The sequence below is a fragment of the Coffea eugenioides genome, chromosome 4, assembly GCF_003713205.1.
Source record: "Coffea eugenioides isolate CCC68of chromosome 4, Ceug_1.0, whole genome shotgun sequence".
NCBI lineage: Eukaryota > Viridiplantae > Streptophyta > Magnoliopsida > Gentianales > Rubiaceae > Coffea > Coffea eugenioides.
The window spans coordinates 15,740,886-15,752,587 of NC_040038.1; the positions used below are offsets into that span (position 1 = coordinate 15,740,886).

The 11,702-nt window shown below is 38.2% G+C and overlaps 1 protein-coding gene across 1 annotated transcript; it reads right to left on the bottom strand.

Annotated features, from left to right (window-relative positions):
* Positions 1-7,069: 7,069 nt before the first annotated feature.
* On the bottom strand, positions 7,070-9,292 carry LOC113769129. The gene is made up of 3 exons (XM_027313604.1): positions 7,913-9,292; positions 7,758-7,828; positions 7,070-7,484 (listed from the first exon to the last, which is right to left on the bottom strand). The coding sequence occupies exons 1-3, from the start codon at positions 9,290-9,292 to the stop codon at positions 7,070-7,072; spliced, it is 1,866 nt and encodes a 621-aa protein (XP_027169405.1).
* Between the last annotated feature and the right edge of the window lie 2,410 nt (positions 9,293-11,702).

The following is an 11,702-nucleotide window of genomic DNA, read 5'->3' on the forward strand; positions in this document are numbered from 1 at the left end:
TTATTTTCCTTAACAGGGTGCAGGGATGAGAGATACAACAATAGTAATAGTTGGTAATAGGAGATATTAAGTTTATTTTTGGTCAGCACTATATTATGGTACTAGTTGTTTAGATTCTTTTCTTTTGGGCTTGTACTTTGGTTTGTATATTTGGACGATTTGTAACATGTAAATGTTATATTGAAGGATTTTTGTGTTATTCATTTGGAAATGTTAGTGAGCGAGTCCTGATGCGAGTTGGACAGGCAATTCACTAAACCTTAGAGTACGCCCTGGGGGAGGTGGGGTCGTCACAAGTGGGGTTCACTATGTCTTCTATAAAGCTAATATATTTTTTACTTCCATATCCAGATTGTTTGCGGATGAAGAGATAGTCATACATGTGAACGGCCTCACAAGTTCCTTTTCGCACAAGTTGTATACCCTACGGCCTATAAGATTAAATCATTAAACCAATATTAAAATACATTGACAATACTAACAAAATACCACTACCAACGCAAAGACGAACTCCCCTTCGTTACTTTTCTTGTTTCCAAACATTCCAAAAATTTTTCTTTTAATGAGGCTATTCCAAACATCTTCCATAACTTGACTAATTGTTTTTCTCTTTCAATGGTTGAATCAACTATAATTTTAGTAAGAAAACAATATACTTAAGAGACCCTTTTTTTCATCTTTTCTCTTCAAACCAAGATTAACACTAAATTCACCAAATTTTTTAATTACATCAGAAGATCTATAATCAAAGGTAAACAATGAACAACAATCAAATTGTGCTGGACTATGATTTTATTCTGGATATTATAAGTGGAGTGCATAATTTAATTAGGTTTCTAATTTGTTATCCCTTTTGGTAGACAAAAGGTTGCTTTATTGAAATGTTTTTGAACCCAATAGGTGTGACAACCCCACCTCTCCCTAGGGCGTACTCCAGGGTTTAGTGGCCCGCCTGCCCAACTCTCGTCTGGACTCACTCACTCACTTCAAGAAAACAAGTTATAACTTCGAAAGGAAATGAAACAACAGTTCCAAACTTAGAATGTACATTTATGCTCAAGTCCATCTCAATTATTCATACATTCCCAAATACAACAAAAGATTTAAGTTCCAGATAATTTTCAACCCTAGTCGAGCACTAGCGCGAGTATAATCGCAAAAATTCAAAAACTAGACAATGCTAGCCTGTACCAGTTTCACGCCCTCGCTCATATCCCTTGTAAGGAAAACAAAACTAATAGGGTGAGCCAAAACTTAGTGAGGTTCCAAACATCATGCAAAAATCAAGTAGCAAGTTGACCACGGTATAAAACTTGAAATATCAAAGTAGCGAGTATAAGAGTTCATAAAAATGAGCAATAACACTTCGAATAGCAAATCATTAGATATCCAACATTTCCAAGTGAAAGGATACAGTAGCTCTTGCGAATTAACTCGACCATAGCTTCACCAAGCAGTAGTTGACACTCCGTCAACTTTCAAGTAGAGTAACCATTTCGGTAGTTCACCACTTAACTCCAATCTCCATCCACCATTCAATCCCCCTACCAGGACCGAACTCTAATATAAACAGTGGTGGTAATACTCGAGCATACCAATTAGTCGAGGAGATAACACTCCACTCAACAAACCAGTAGACCCAGGGTTCGTTATCTTATCAACCAACCTCTTGCCGGCTCGACTCGATTAACTAGCCACAGGATTTTTGGAATTCCAAATAGTATCCAAGTCATACACACACACACACACACACACACACACACATATATATATACATATCAAGCCAATTGTAACCAGTGCACAGGAATAAGTCACATTAGGATAAGTGCGATAAAGTACACTCTTGTCCGACCAAACAAATCAAATATTATCCAATCGCATTAGTAAAACATTTCAGTCAAGTATCAAGTTCAATCATGCACTTGGAAGCACTCACCAAGGATTTACTGCTTTCCAAAACCAAGTTTAGGTTCAACCCCCTGGCTAGAGTCCAAATTTGCGATAAAATATCGTTTACATCTTGAAATCATTTAGGGTTTCAAAATATAGAAGTTTTACTTAAAAAAAACCAAGTAAATAGAACTCATTTAAGTAGTACTCATTTTAATTATTAAACCCTAGAAAATTCATGCTCACTCTTTTGGTTTTGAAAAAGAAGCGATTAAAACTTTTAAGTTCGCAACTTGGTATAAGTAACGAGAAAATCTTGTTTAAATTGGTTGCTACTTTGTCTTTGAAAAATATACACTTTTGAGCAAACTTTTAGCTTATGAGTCACTCACAAGGTCAACTTAAACGTCCCTACATAACTAAGTCCCAAATCAAGCACAAGTCACATCCCTATTTCCGCTTTCACTCACTTATCCTACGAGAGGGAAAAATGGCCAGTATTTCTTTTGTGTTTACCAAATTTTCCAGCCATTTTCAAGGCTTCATTTTCTTCTCAAATCAGCCCCAAATTACACCAAAAGTAATAAGATAAAAGCAGCTCTTAATCTGGGCCATAAAACCATCTAATTGGAGCTCATTTTTAGCATATATCATCACAATATCAAAGCTGAAAATTCGCTAAGAAAGCTGAAAATTCGCTAAGAAAGCTGAAAATTCCTATTTAGAAGTTAAAAGTCACAATAAAGCTTCCAATCACCTCACAAGTCCACAACCAAGCTCAATGCCAACATATCATGGATAAACAACATAAATCAAAGCTGAAAATCATAAACCCCAGGCTGATTTTTCACTAATCTTCACCAAATCTAGATTATCATCCATAAAATACCAAGTTTCAAGTCAGCTTCACTATATTTTGCAAGAATAAGAAAGAGAAAGGAAATTGTTCATCTTATACCTTCACCCCTTGAAGAAAATGAAGAAACCAAGGCTTCCCCTCAAAAAACTCTCCGCTACAAGTTTTCTTGCTTCCTTAGTGCGAGTTTGTTCCGTTTAGTTTTTGTGATTCCAACTTAACAAGGCAAAATCAAGATGAAATGGAAGTTTTTTCTCCTCTCTTTTCTCTCCTAATGGTTCCACCAAGACATGAAGAAATGGAAGAAAAATTGGCCAAAAGGAAAGATAAGAAGGAAAGAAAATTCTTAGTCAAACTTACCTTGGATCATTGACACTTGTCAAGCCAACATTTCTCCACTTTTTTTTCTTTTCTTTCCTTTTCTTAGTCAACAATTTCGGCTGACTTTAGGGTTAATTTAGGGAGGATTAATTGAAATAAAAACAAGGAGATTCGGGTAAAAAAGTATTGGTCAAGTGGTGTACTCAACCGGTAACAAAAGACACACATCGGTTCAAGCCTATTTTCCTTAACTCTCTTGTTCTTTTGTTTTAATTTATGATTCACTAACTTATTATTAGCACTTCTAATCACACACTTTCTTTTACCTAATACTCGCTCTTATCCATCAAATTTAGTACACATACCTCACCAAGCGATCACACTACCAAAATGCACAAAAATCCTAACTTACTTTAACTATAAAAGTAAAAGTAAAACTCTCGATTCTGTTATATATTACAACTATTGAGGGAGTAAAATTAGTAGTAAAGGAATTATAAATTAATTTATTCAAAATAAAAGAGGATTATAAGAAAATAGAAGCAAATTTTCAAGTCCTCAGAATAGGCACAGCCCCTTTTCTTCGCTATCTATTCTTCTTGTTATATTCTTTTCTTGAAATTTCATGTTTATTTAGTTAGTAATTTTTTTTAGTTGGTAAACTAGTAACATGTTGGATTCTAAAAACTATGACTTTTTGCCTGCACTATAAAGTATACAAGATGCCTACAAGTTGTTTGAGGAAATGTCTAAGAGAAGTAATTTAGAAACTAGATAAGCATAATAAAGGAAAATGATGTTTGATACTGGTACGTTGGACTCTTATTTTCATTTTGAAAAACATTGCCTAAAGATTCATTAGTCATTAACTTCTCTTTGTTTCTTGTTTCGTTACATCTGTTGACTAGATCATTATAATATGAAAAAATCCACACATTTATATTATTCTTTATCAACAATGCATTGCATTTGTTAGTTGGCTAATTTTAGAGACAGTTGGATTTTACTCGTTTCTATCTTGTTGGTGTAACGCTTCTCAGATTTGATGTAAACTCATAGAACCTTGGTGTAATTTTGACTTTTATTCTTTTTTTTTCAACAAATAGAAACGGTACTTATATATATTAACACTTGATACTATAAGAATTAGTTACAAAAAAGGGCAACTGCCCTCGTAATTTTGACTTTTATTCATGTACACCAAACTAGCGAAATATACACCATATTCTGAAAAATAATATAACAAATCATTTAAGAATTACACTAATCTAACATAAGTAGACTTTCCCTAGCCTCAAGTTGCCTTTACAATTTTATATTACTTTTATTAAAGCATTTGATCTAGTTTAGTATAGATATCTTTATCAATGGTCCTCATATCCATATTTCTATATCTATACCTTATACTAAAAGAATATAATGACAAAAATGGTTAGACGATTTTGAATAGCATGTCTAACTCAAAAGTTAGAAGAATCCTTCAATCTTGTATGATTGTTTTTGCTTTCATTGTTTTAGTCTTGAAATAATTTTGTATTAGTAATAATATCTTAACAGTAGTTCAATCTTACTATGAATGCATTTTTTGATAAAATAAAAAGGCAAATTTCCTTCAAATAAGTTAATTGATATCTAGAAAGAGTTTATGAGTTTGAGTATGTTGTTTTCAATGTTGCTCTTAAATCTAAATCTCTTCTTCTTTGGCTAAATCTTTTTCTTCTTGTTATAGCTTATTTTTGGAACTTTTTGGTTTCATTTCGAAGATACGAAAAATGAATAAATAGGTCTTTGATTTTAGAGATGGAGTGTGTGATTGGAAACAAATAAAGTAAGAGATATATTTTCAATGCCTCCAATAATCCTATTTTTAAACTAGCAATTTTTGTGTCAGAACACTCTCAAAAGTTGATTCATGACTGACTAGTTATAAGGACAAAAATCGATTCAAGTAGTTCAAATATTTGATTCTTCCTATTTATGCATCTAAAAACAAAAAAGAAATGAGTTTATCTTCCGTGTGAATCTTTAATCAGTGGATCTGTTTGGACTGCAAAATTTGTTTTGCTTAATTTAGTCTGGGAAATTTATTTTCAAAACTTTGTTTGGGTACGTCAGTTTTTTGCACTTGGTTTAAGAAGTATATATTTTAAGATACCTACCTACTCTGTCAAAACTTGTTGGAGTAAGGGTTCACGTGCTTGAGATCCACCTTGTTTGTCTAATTTTCACCCAACTGCATAATTGCCTCTTTTCAGACACATGAAACTTTTTTCCTAAAATCTAGCCATTGTTATCAAGAGCACTGAAGGAAAGAAGAAAAGTCCATCGACCAGTGAATGCTGGTGACTACTTTCACAGCTTGTTCTGCCAACTTCTCTAGCCATCACTGCGAGTTAGATACCCCTTCGAGCATCCCTTTTTCGATGATAACGACGGTGCCTGTTATCCACAACCAGCTGACGTCAATTAATAGCCGCAAAAGCCGATAGAGGAGGCACAAATCAATTTTGGATCTAGGGTTTGAAACTTGCGACTACCAAGCTCAATACCAGGGTCTAATAGGCCATTTTCGAACAAGATAACCCATCGTTCCTGCTTGATAAAGAGCAAATTCAATGCATATCCGAAACAATTGGTTGCCCAATTGAGAACAAGGTTAGTTGTCGCTCTTTGTTAAATGTCGCTTCACGCACGTCCCTTACGGGATATGGGTCAGCCCTAATTCATCTGGTTGGTTTAGTTGCTAGATTGCTTTTCTTGCTGTCCGCGTATTTTGTCCAGAGTTGGGTTGTATAGGCACGTATGCGAAGGAATTTCTAATTTAGGATGAAATTTTTGTTTATTTGGAGAAAACAAAAGCCAGCATTAGCATTGTGATAGCATCATAGTACGTGATCACGTCTACAATGGCTCGAGTGATCAAGGGGGTGAGGATCGCGTGCAAGCCCCAAGTGGATCCATTACTAGAGCTCGAGCAAAGAGACTTCGTGAGCAACTCAGTGTACTTATTCAGGCCATACACAAGTCCTTTGAAGGATTCATATACTCAAGTGAAGGTGATCGCAGTCCGGTATTGAGCATTGAAGCTACACCTGAGTATTAGTCATTTAATTCCACATTAGTTGATTAGATTGAATAATTGGCTAAGTGCATGTTGCACATAGAAATGCCAAGGGTAAGATTGCCTTTTAGTCATCATTATTTGCTAAGGTGAGCTACCTTGGAGGGAAAGCCCACATGAGGCCCGACTCATAGCACACCTTTAGTTCCTTTTTTTCTTCCCAATTTAGGGTTTACTTGTAGCCTATATAAGGCACCCCATTACTTCCACAAAGGATACACTTGGATGAAAAAAATATTGAGAGAGTTTTCTCCATAGCTTTCGAGCAAACCTTGAACAACTTAGAGTTATACTCTAGTGTTCTTGTTCGGCTTATCAATTCAAGAATCGCACTTGAATTGTGGCGCCTTCTACTCTTGCCTGAGGTTCACTAATTCGTTTGATTACGGGTTGAGATAGTATCAACAAGTTCATAGTCACGGGGATTAGAGGGGTCGTAGGGTTTCCGTTGCCACCGTTTCTTGCATCCGACATCAAATCCAACAAGCGATCTTGGGTCGCGTATCTCCTCACCAACGAGATTCGTATCAGCTGGTATCATGCAAAAATTACACTTCTTGAGATTGGCATAGAGCTGCTCTCATCGAAGTACATCCATAACAGCCCTAATATGCTCGAGGTGTTCATCATAAGATTTACTATAAATTAGGATATCGTCAAAATAAACTACCACAAATTTTCCTAAGAATGGACGTAGAACATGATTCATTAACCGCATGAAGGTACTAGGTGCATTAGTTAACCCAAAAGGCATCACTAACCACTCATACAATCCATACTTAGCCTTGAAGGCAGTTTTCCATTCATCCCCCTCCTTAATCCTAATTTGATGGTACCCACTTTTGAGATCAATCTTGGTAAAGAACACAGCCCCATGCAACTCATCCATGTAACTCATCAAGCATATCATCTAAGCGAGGTATAGGGTAGCGATACTTTACCGTAATGGCATTGACGGCTCTACAATCGGTGCACATCCTCCACGTACCATCTTTCTTGGGCACCAGAATGACTGGAACAGCACACGGGCTTAAACTCTCACGTGCCCATCCTTTGCCAAGCAACTCGTCCACTTGCCTTTGCAACTCCTTAGTCTCCTCCGGGTTGCTCTTGTAAGCTGGTCGATTTGGCAATGAAGCCCCAGAGATGAAATCAATTTGATGCTCAATGCCTCTAAGTGGCGGCAATCCACTTGGCACATCCTCGGGGAAGACATCAGCATATTTCTGTAAAAGAGACTTAACCTCGAGAGGTATGTCAATATCAAGTTCATGCACATTCAGAGCTACTTCTTTGCTAACAAGCATAAGAAGTGGTTGCTCACCTCTCATTAACTTCCTCACTTTCTTGGCTTTTATCAGGAGCATTTGTTTTCCCTCAGATTTTATCTCACTTGCCGAGCTATCTATAGCCTTTTTCCTCTCTTTTTTTGCCTCGGCTCTCTCATTTTCTTTTCTTTTTGCACTATACTTCTCAAACTCTTGTTGCAATTTCAATTGGTCCTCATGCACTTGTTTGGGGGAAAGGGGAGCTAGTGTGACTTTCTTACTATTGTACAAGAAGCTATACTTATTAGTCACACCATCAAAAGTTACCTGCCTGTCAAACTGCCACGGCCTACCTAGTATAATGTGACTAGCCTGCATAGGTACAACATCACATAATACTTCATCAGAGTATTTATGAATTTGGAAGGATATAAGAACCTGTTTGGTTACTCGAACCTCCCCAGAATTGTTGAGCCATTGGAGTTTGTAAGGTCGCGGGTGATCCCTTGTAGGCAGTTTCAAGTTGTCCACCATGAGTGAACTAGCTACATTTGTGCAGCTCCCACTATCAATAATCACACTACAAAGTGCTTGATTGACGAAGCACCTAGTGTAGAAGATGTTCTCCCGTTGAAGCTCGTCCTCCTTAACACGTGCAGTTAAAGCTCTCCTTGCAACCAAGGCGGTCCCAAAGTGACCCTCGGGTGCACTAAATTCTTCTTCATTCGGTGACTCCCCATCACTACCTCCTTCAAGGGGTGGCATGCCTTCGTACTCGGCTTCGTCCTCACTCACGATCTCACCATTTTGCATCATAATCATAGTCCTTTGGTTGGGACATTGACTAGCAATATGGCCTCTACCTTGGCATTTGAAACATCGAGTATCATGATCTCTAGTTTGTGCCCAAGGCTCCTCAAATTTTGGGGCAGAAGGGGGTGGTTTACCAACATTAGAGTTGCCTACCTTACCTCCCTCGAATCTCGGCTTTGGTGTAGGAGCATTTGGCAAAGGCCGAGAATCATTCCGTGGTTGGAATGGGCGGTTGGTAGAGTAGGTGGTGTTGCCGAAATTCGATCGAGTAGTACCCCTCCTCTTGAGCCTCTGCTCGACCATAACGGCCTTGTCAACAAGCTCATGCAACTCCATATAGTGTTGAAGTTCCACTCGTTCAGCGATATCGGGTCTTAACCCGTTCAAGAATCTCACCATGGTGGCCTCGGGATCCTCTTGTACATCCGCTCTAAGCATCAGGATCTCCATCTCCTTGTGGTACTCATCCACACTCCGGTTGCCCTGGATTAGAGTTTGCAGTCGGTGGTACAAATCCCTAGTATAGTGTCCAGGTACAAAGCGGGTGCGCATCATGGCTCGAAGCTCGGGCCATGGAACGAGCTCAGGGAGCCCATTTCTCCTCCTAGACTTCTTGATTTGGTCCCACCAAACCACCGCGTACTCAGTGAATTCCATGGTTGCCAATTGCACCTTTTGCACCTCGGTGTAGTTTTGACAAGAAAAGACCATTTCGATCTTGGATAACCATTCGAGAAAGGCCTCGGGATCGGACCGTCCTCTGAATTCAGGGATTTTCATTTTGATCCCCTTGAATACATCAGCGGGTCCAGTCGGGTTCCTTCGCCTTGCCCGAATGGGAGGTTCCTCGTCATCATCATCATTGTTGGAATCATCGGATTCCTCCACGTCTCTTCGCCTTCGTGTAGACTTAGAGGTTTTTGGTGTTCCAGACGCTCGGAGTTGCAGCAACTCATCTTGAATGGGTACTAGCATGCCTTGGAAACGTCTCTCCATTTGCTCCATCATTTGTTCAAAGTCCATGGGACGAGATACTCCTTCGTTGCCACTAGACATGAAGTCTCAAGTGTACCTGCAAGGGTTAGTAGCAAAGAAAGGGAAAAAGGAGAAAGAAACGTTTGTCTCCCCTTTTTTTTCTTTTTTTTTTCCACTTCACTCCTTAAGTGTATACTCTCACACTCGTGTATGGTCACTCAATCACTCTAATGAGCTCACCAAAATTTCTCACAACCCCTTGCAAACCTTGAAGAAAGTAGAACTGCTCAAGTGCTCAAGTGTAGCCCAAAAACAAGTTCACGCTAGAATTTGAGGTTCGTAAGAGTAGAGATTTTCTTGGAACACAAAATTAGGACACTAAGAATGGAGTGGTAGAATATATTCAAAACTAAAAACTGGAAAAGGAATTGACACAAAAGCTGAAAAAAATTAAGAACGACACTAAAAACTCTAACCGACAAGGAAAGTGGTCCTTTTGCTTTGCTGGAAATTTTTTTTTTTGGGCCGTTTGCTAAAATATAGCAGGTGATATAGCTAAAAGATAGGCAGGAGTTTAGGCACTATGCAGCTATAAAATAGGGAACAAGATGCAGCTAAAAGTTAGCCTATCAGTTTTGGAAGTCTTTGGCTTTTAGAAATCTTTCGGGTTTTGGAGACTAGGAAGCTGCCTTTTCCTTTTCTTGCTTGGTGTTTCCCGATTCCCCTTACTGGGTTGCGGAACAAGATGGGCAGTTTATTTTGTTCCTTTCAAGATCAAATTGGCTACTGCAACAGCTTTTTTTTTTTTTTTTATGCAGCCAAAAGATGCACTATGGGTTCGGCTCAAACACACGAATTTCCAGGTTTGGTTGCAGCTTTGGTGCGGCCTGTTTTGGTGATTTTAATGTTTGGCAGGATGTGATTCTTGGTTCCCAACAATTAGAGCTCAAAGTTCAGGTATGTTTCAATGTCACGCCTAAGAAAATTTCAAGAATTCAAGATCAAACCACAATTTCCAACAAATAACTTCAAGAATATCAAGGCTAATTTCCAGATTTCAAGAATATCCGAATCCCTTCAAGATCTTCGTGAAACCAGCAAATTTGTCTCAAGAATTTCAAGAACAAGGTACCAATACTTTCCTAGATGATAAGCAACTGAAGAAAAAAACGACATGAACAGATTTGGAAACAACTAAAACTCAACACGAAAGAATGAACAGATTTCTTCTTCTTCTCTTTTTGGTTTTTTTTTTTAAACCCAAACGATGTAACTAACAAACAAATAGCCTACGAATAACACAAATAATTCCCAGAATTTCCAGAAATTAGAAACGGCACAAGAAAGACACAAAAACACTGACGGGCAGAATTTTTTTGCAAAGAATAAGACTAGCGACTGAAATTTTTTTTGTCTAACGAGATAGATACAAAAAACACGAAAATAGGGATAAAAAATGATGTTACCAACAAGCTAGCTCTGATGCCAGCTGATACGAATCTCGTTGGTGAGGAGATACGCGACCCAAGATCGCTTGTTGGATTTGACGTCGGATGCAAGAAACGGTGGCAGCGGAAACCCTACGACCCCTCTAATCCCCGTGACTACGAACTTGTTAATACTATCTCAACCCGTAATCAAACGAATTAGTGAACCTCAGGTAAGAGTAGAAGGCGCCACAATTCAAGTGCGATTCTTGAATTGATAAGCCGAACAAGAACACTAGAGTATAACTCTAAGTTGTTCAAGGTTTGCTCGAAAGCTATGGAGAAAACTCTCTCAATATTTTTTTCATCCAAGTGTATCCTTTGTGGAAGTAATGGGGTGCCTTATATAGGCTACAAGTAAACCCTAAATTGGGAAGAAAAAAAGGAACTAAAGGTGTGCTATGAGTCGGGCCTCATGTGGGCTTTCCCTCCAAGGTAGCTCACCTTAGCAAATAATGATGACTAAAAGGCAATCTTACCCTTGGCATTTCTATGTGCAACATGCACTTAGCCAATTATTCAATCTAATCAACTAATGTGGAATTAAATGACTAATACTCAGGTGTAGCTTCAATGCTCAATACCGGACTGCGATCACCTTCACTTGAGTATATGAATCCTTCAAAGGACTTGTGTATGGCCTGAATAAGTACACTGAGTTGCTCACGAAGTCTCTTTGCTCGAGCTCTAGTAATGGATCCACTTGGGGCTTGCACGCGATCCTCACCCCCTTGATCACTCGAGCCATTGTAGACGTGATCACGTACTATGATGCTATCACATTGGCAAGAAAATGAAGGCTTGCTACTATGAATTATCTCGTTTGCACATTCATTATTGACTCTCGCAAATCTGATTGCATCACAGTATACATTTCAAAGAAATCCCATAAAAAATATTTCCATATTTTTGAAAAATTTTCAGAGTTACTTTTTACAGATAGGAATGGAGCAAGAGGAGGTTGTTTGGGA

Coding starts and splice junctions, on each gene's coding strand:
- LOC113769129 (XM_027313604.1), bottom strand. CDS start 9,292: ATGGACTTTGAACAAATGATGGAGCAAATGGAGAGACGTTTCCAAGGC. Junction 7,829..7,912: donor GGCTCAACAATTCTGGGGAG/GTTCGAGTAACC, acceptor GTACCTATGCAG/GCTAGTCACATTATACTAGG. Junction 7,485..7,757: donor TTTGATGGTGTGACTAATAA/GTATAGCTTCTT, acceptor TATGCTTGTTAG/CAAAGAAGTAGCTCTGAATG.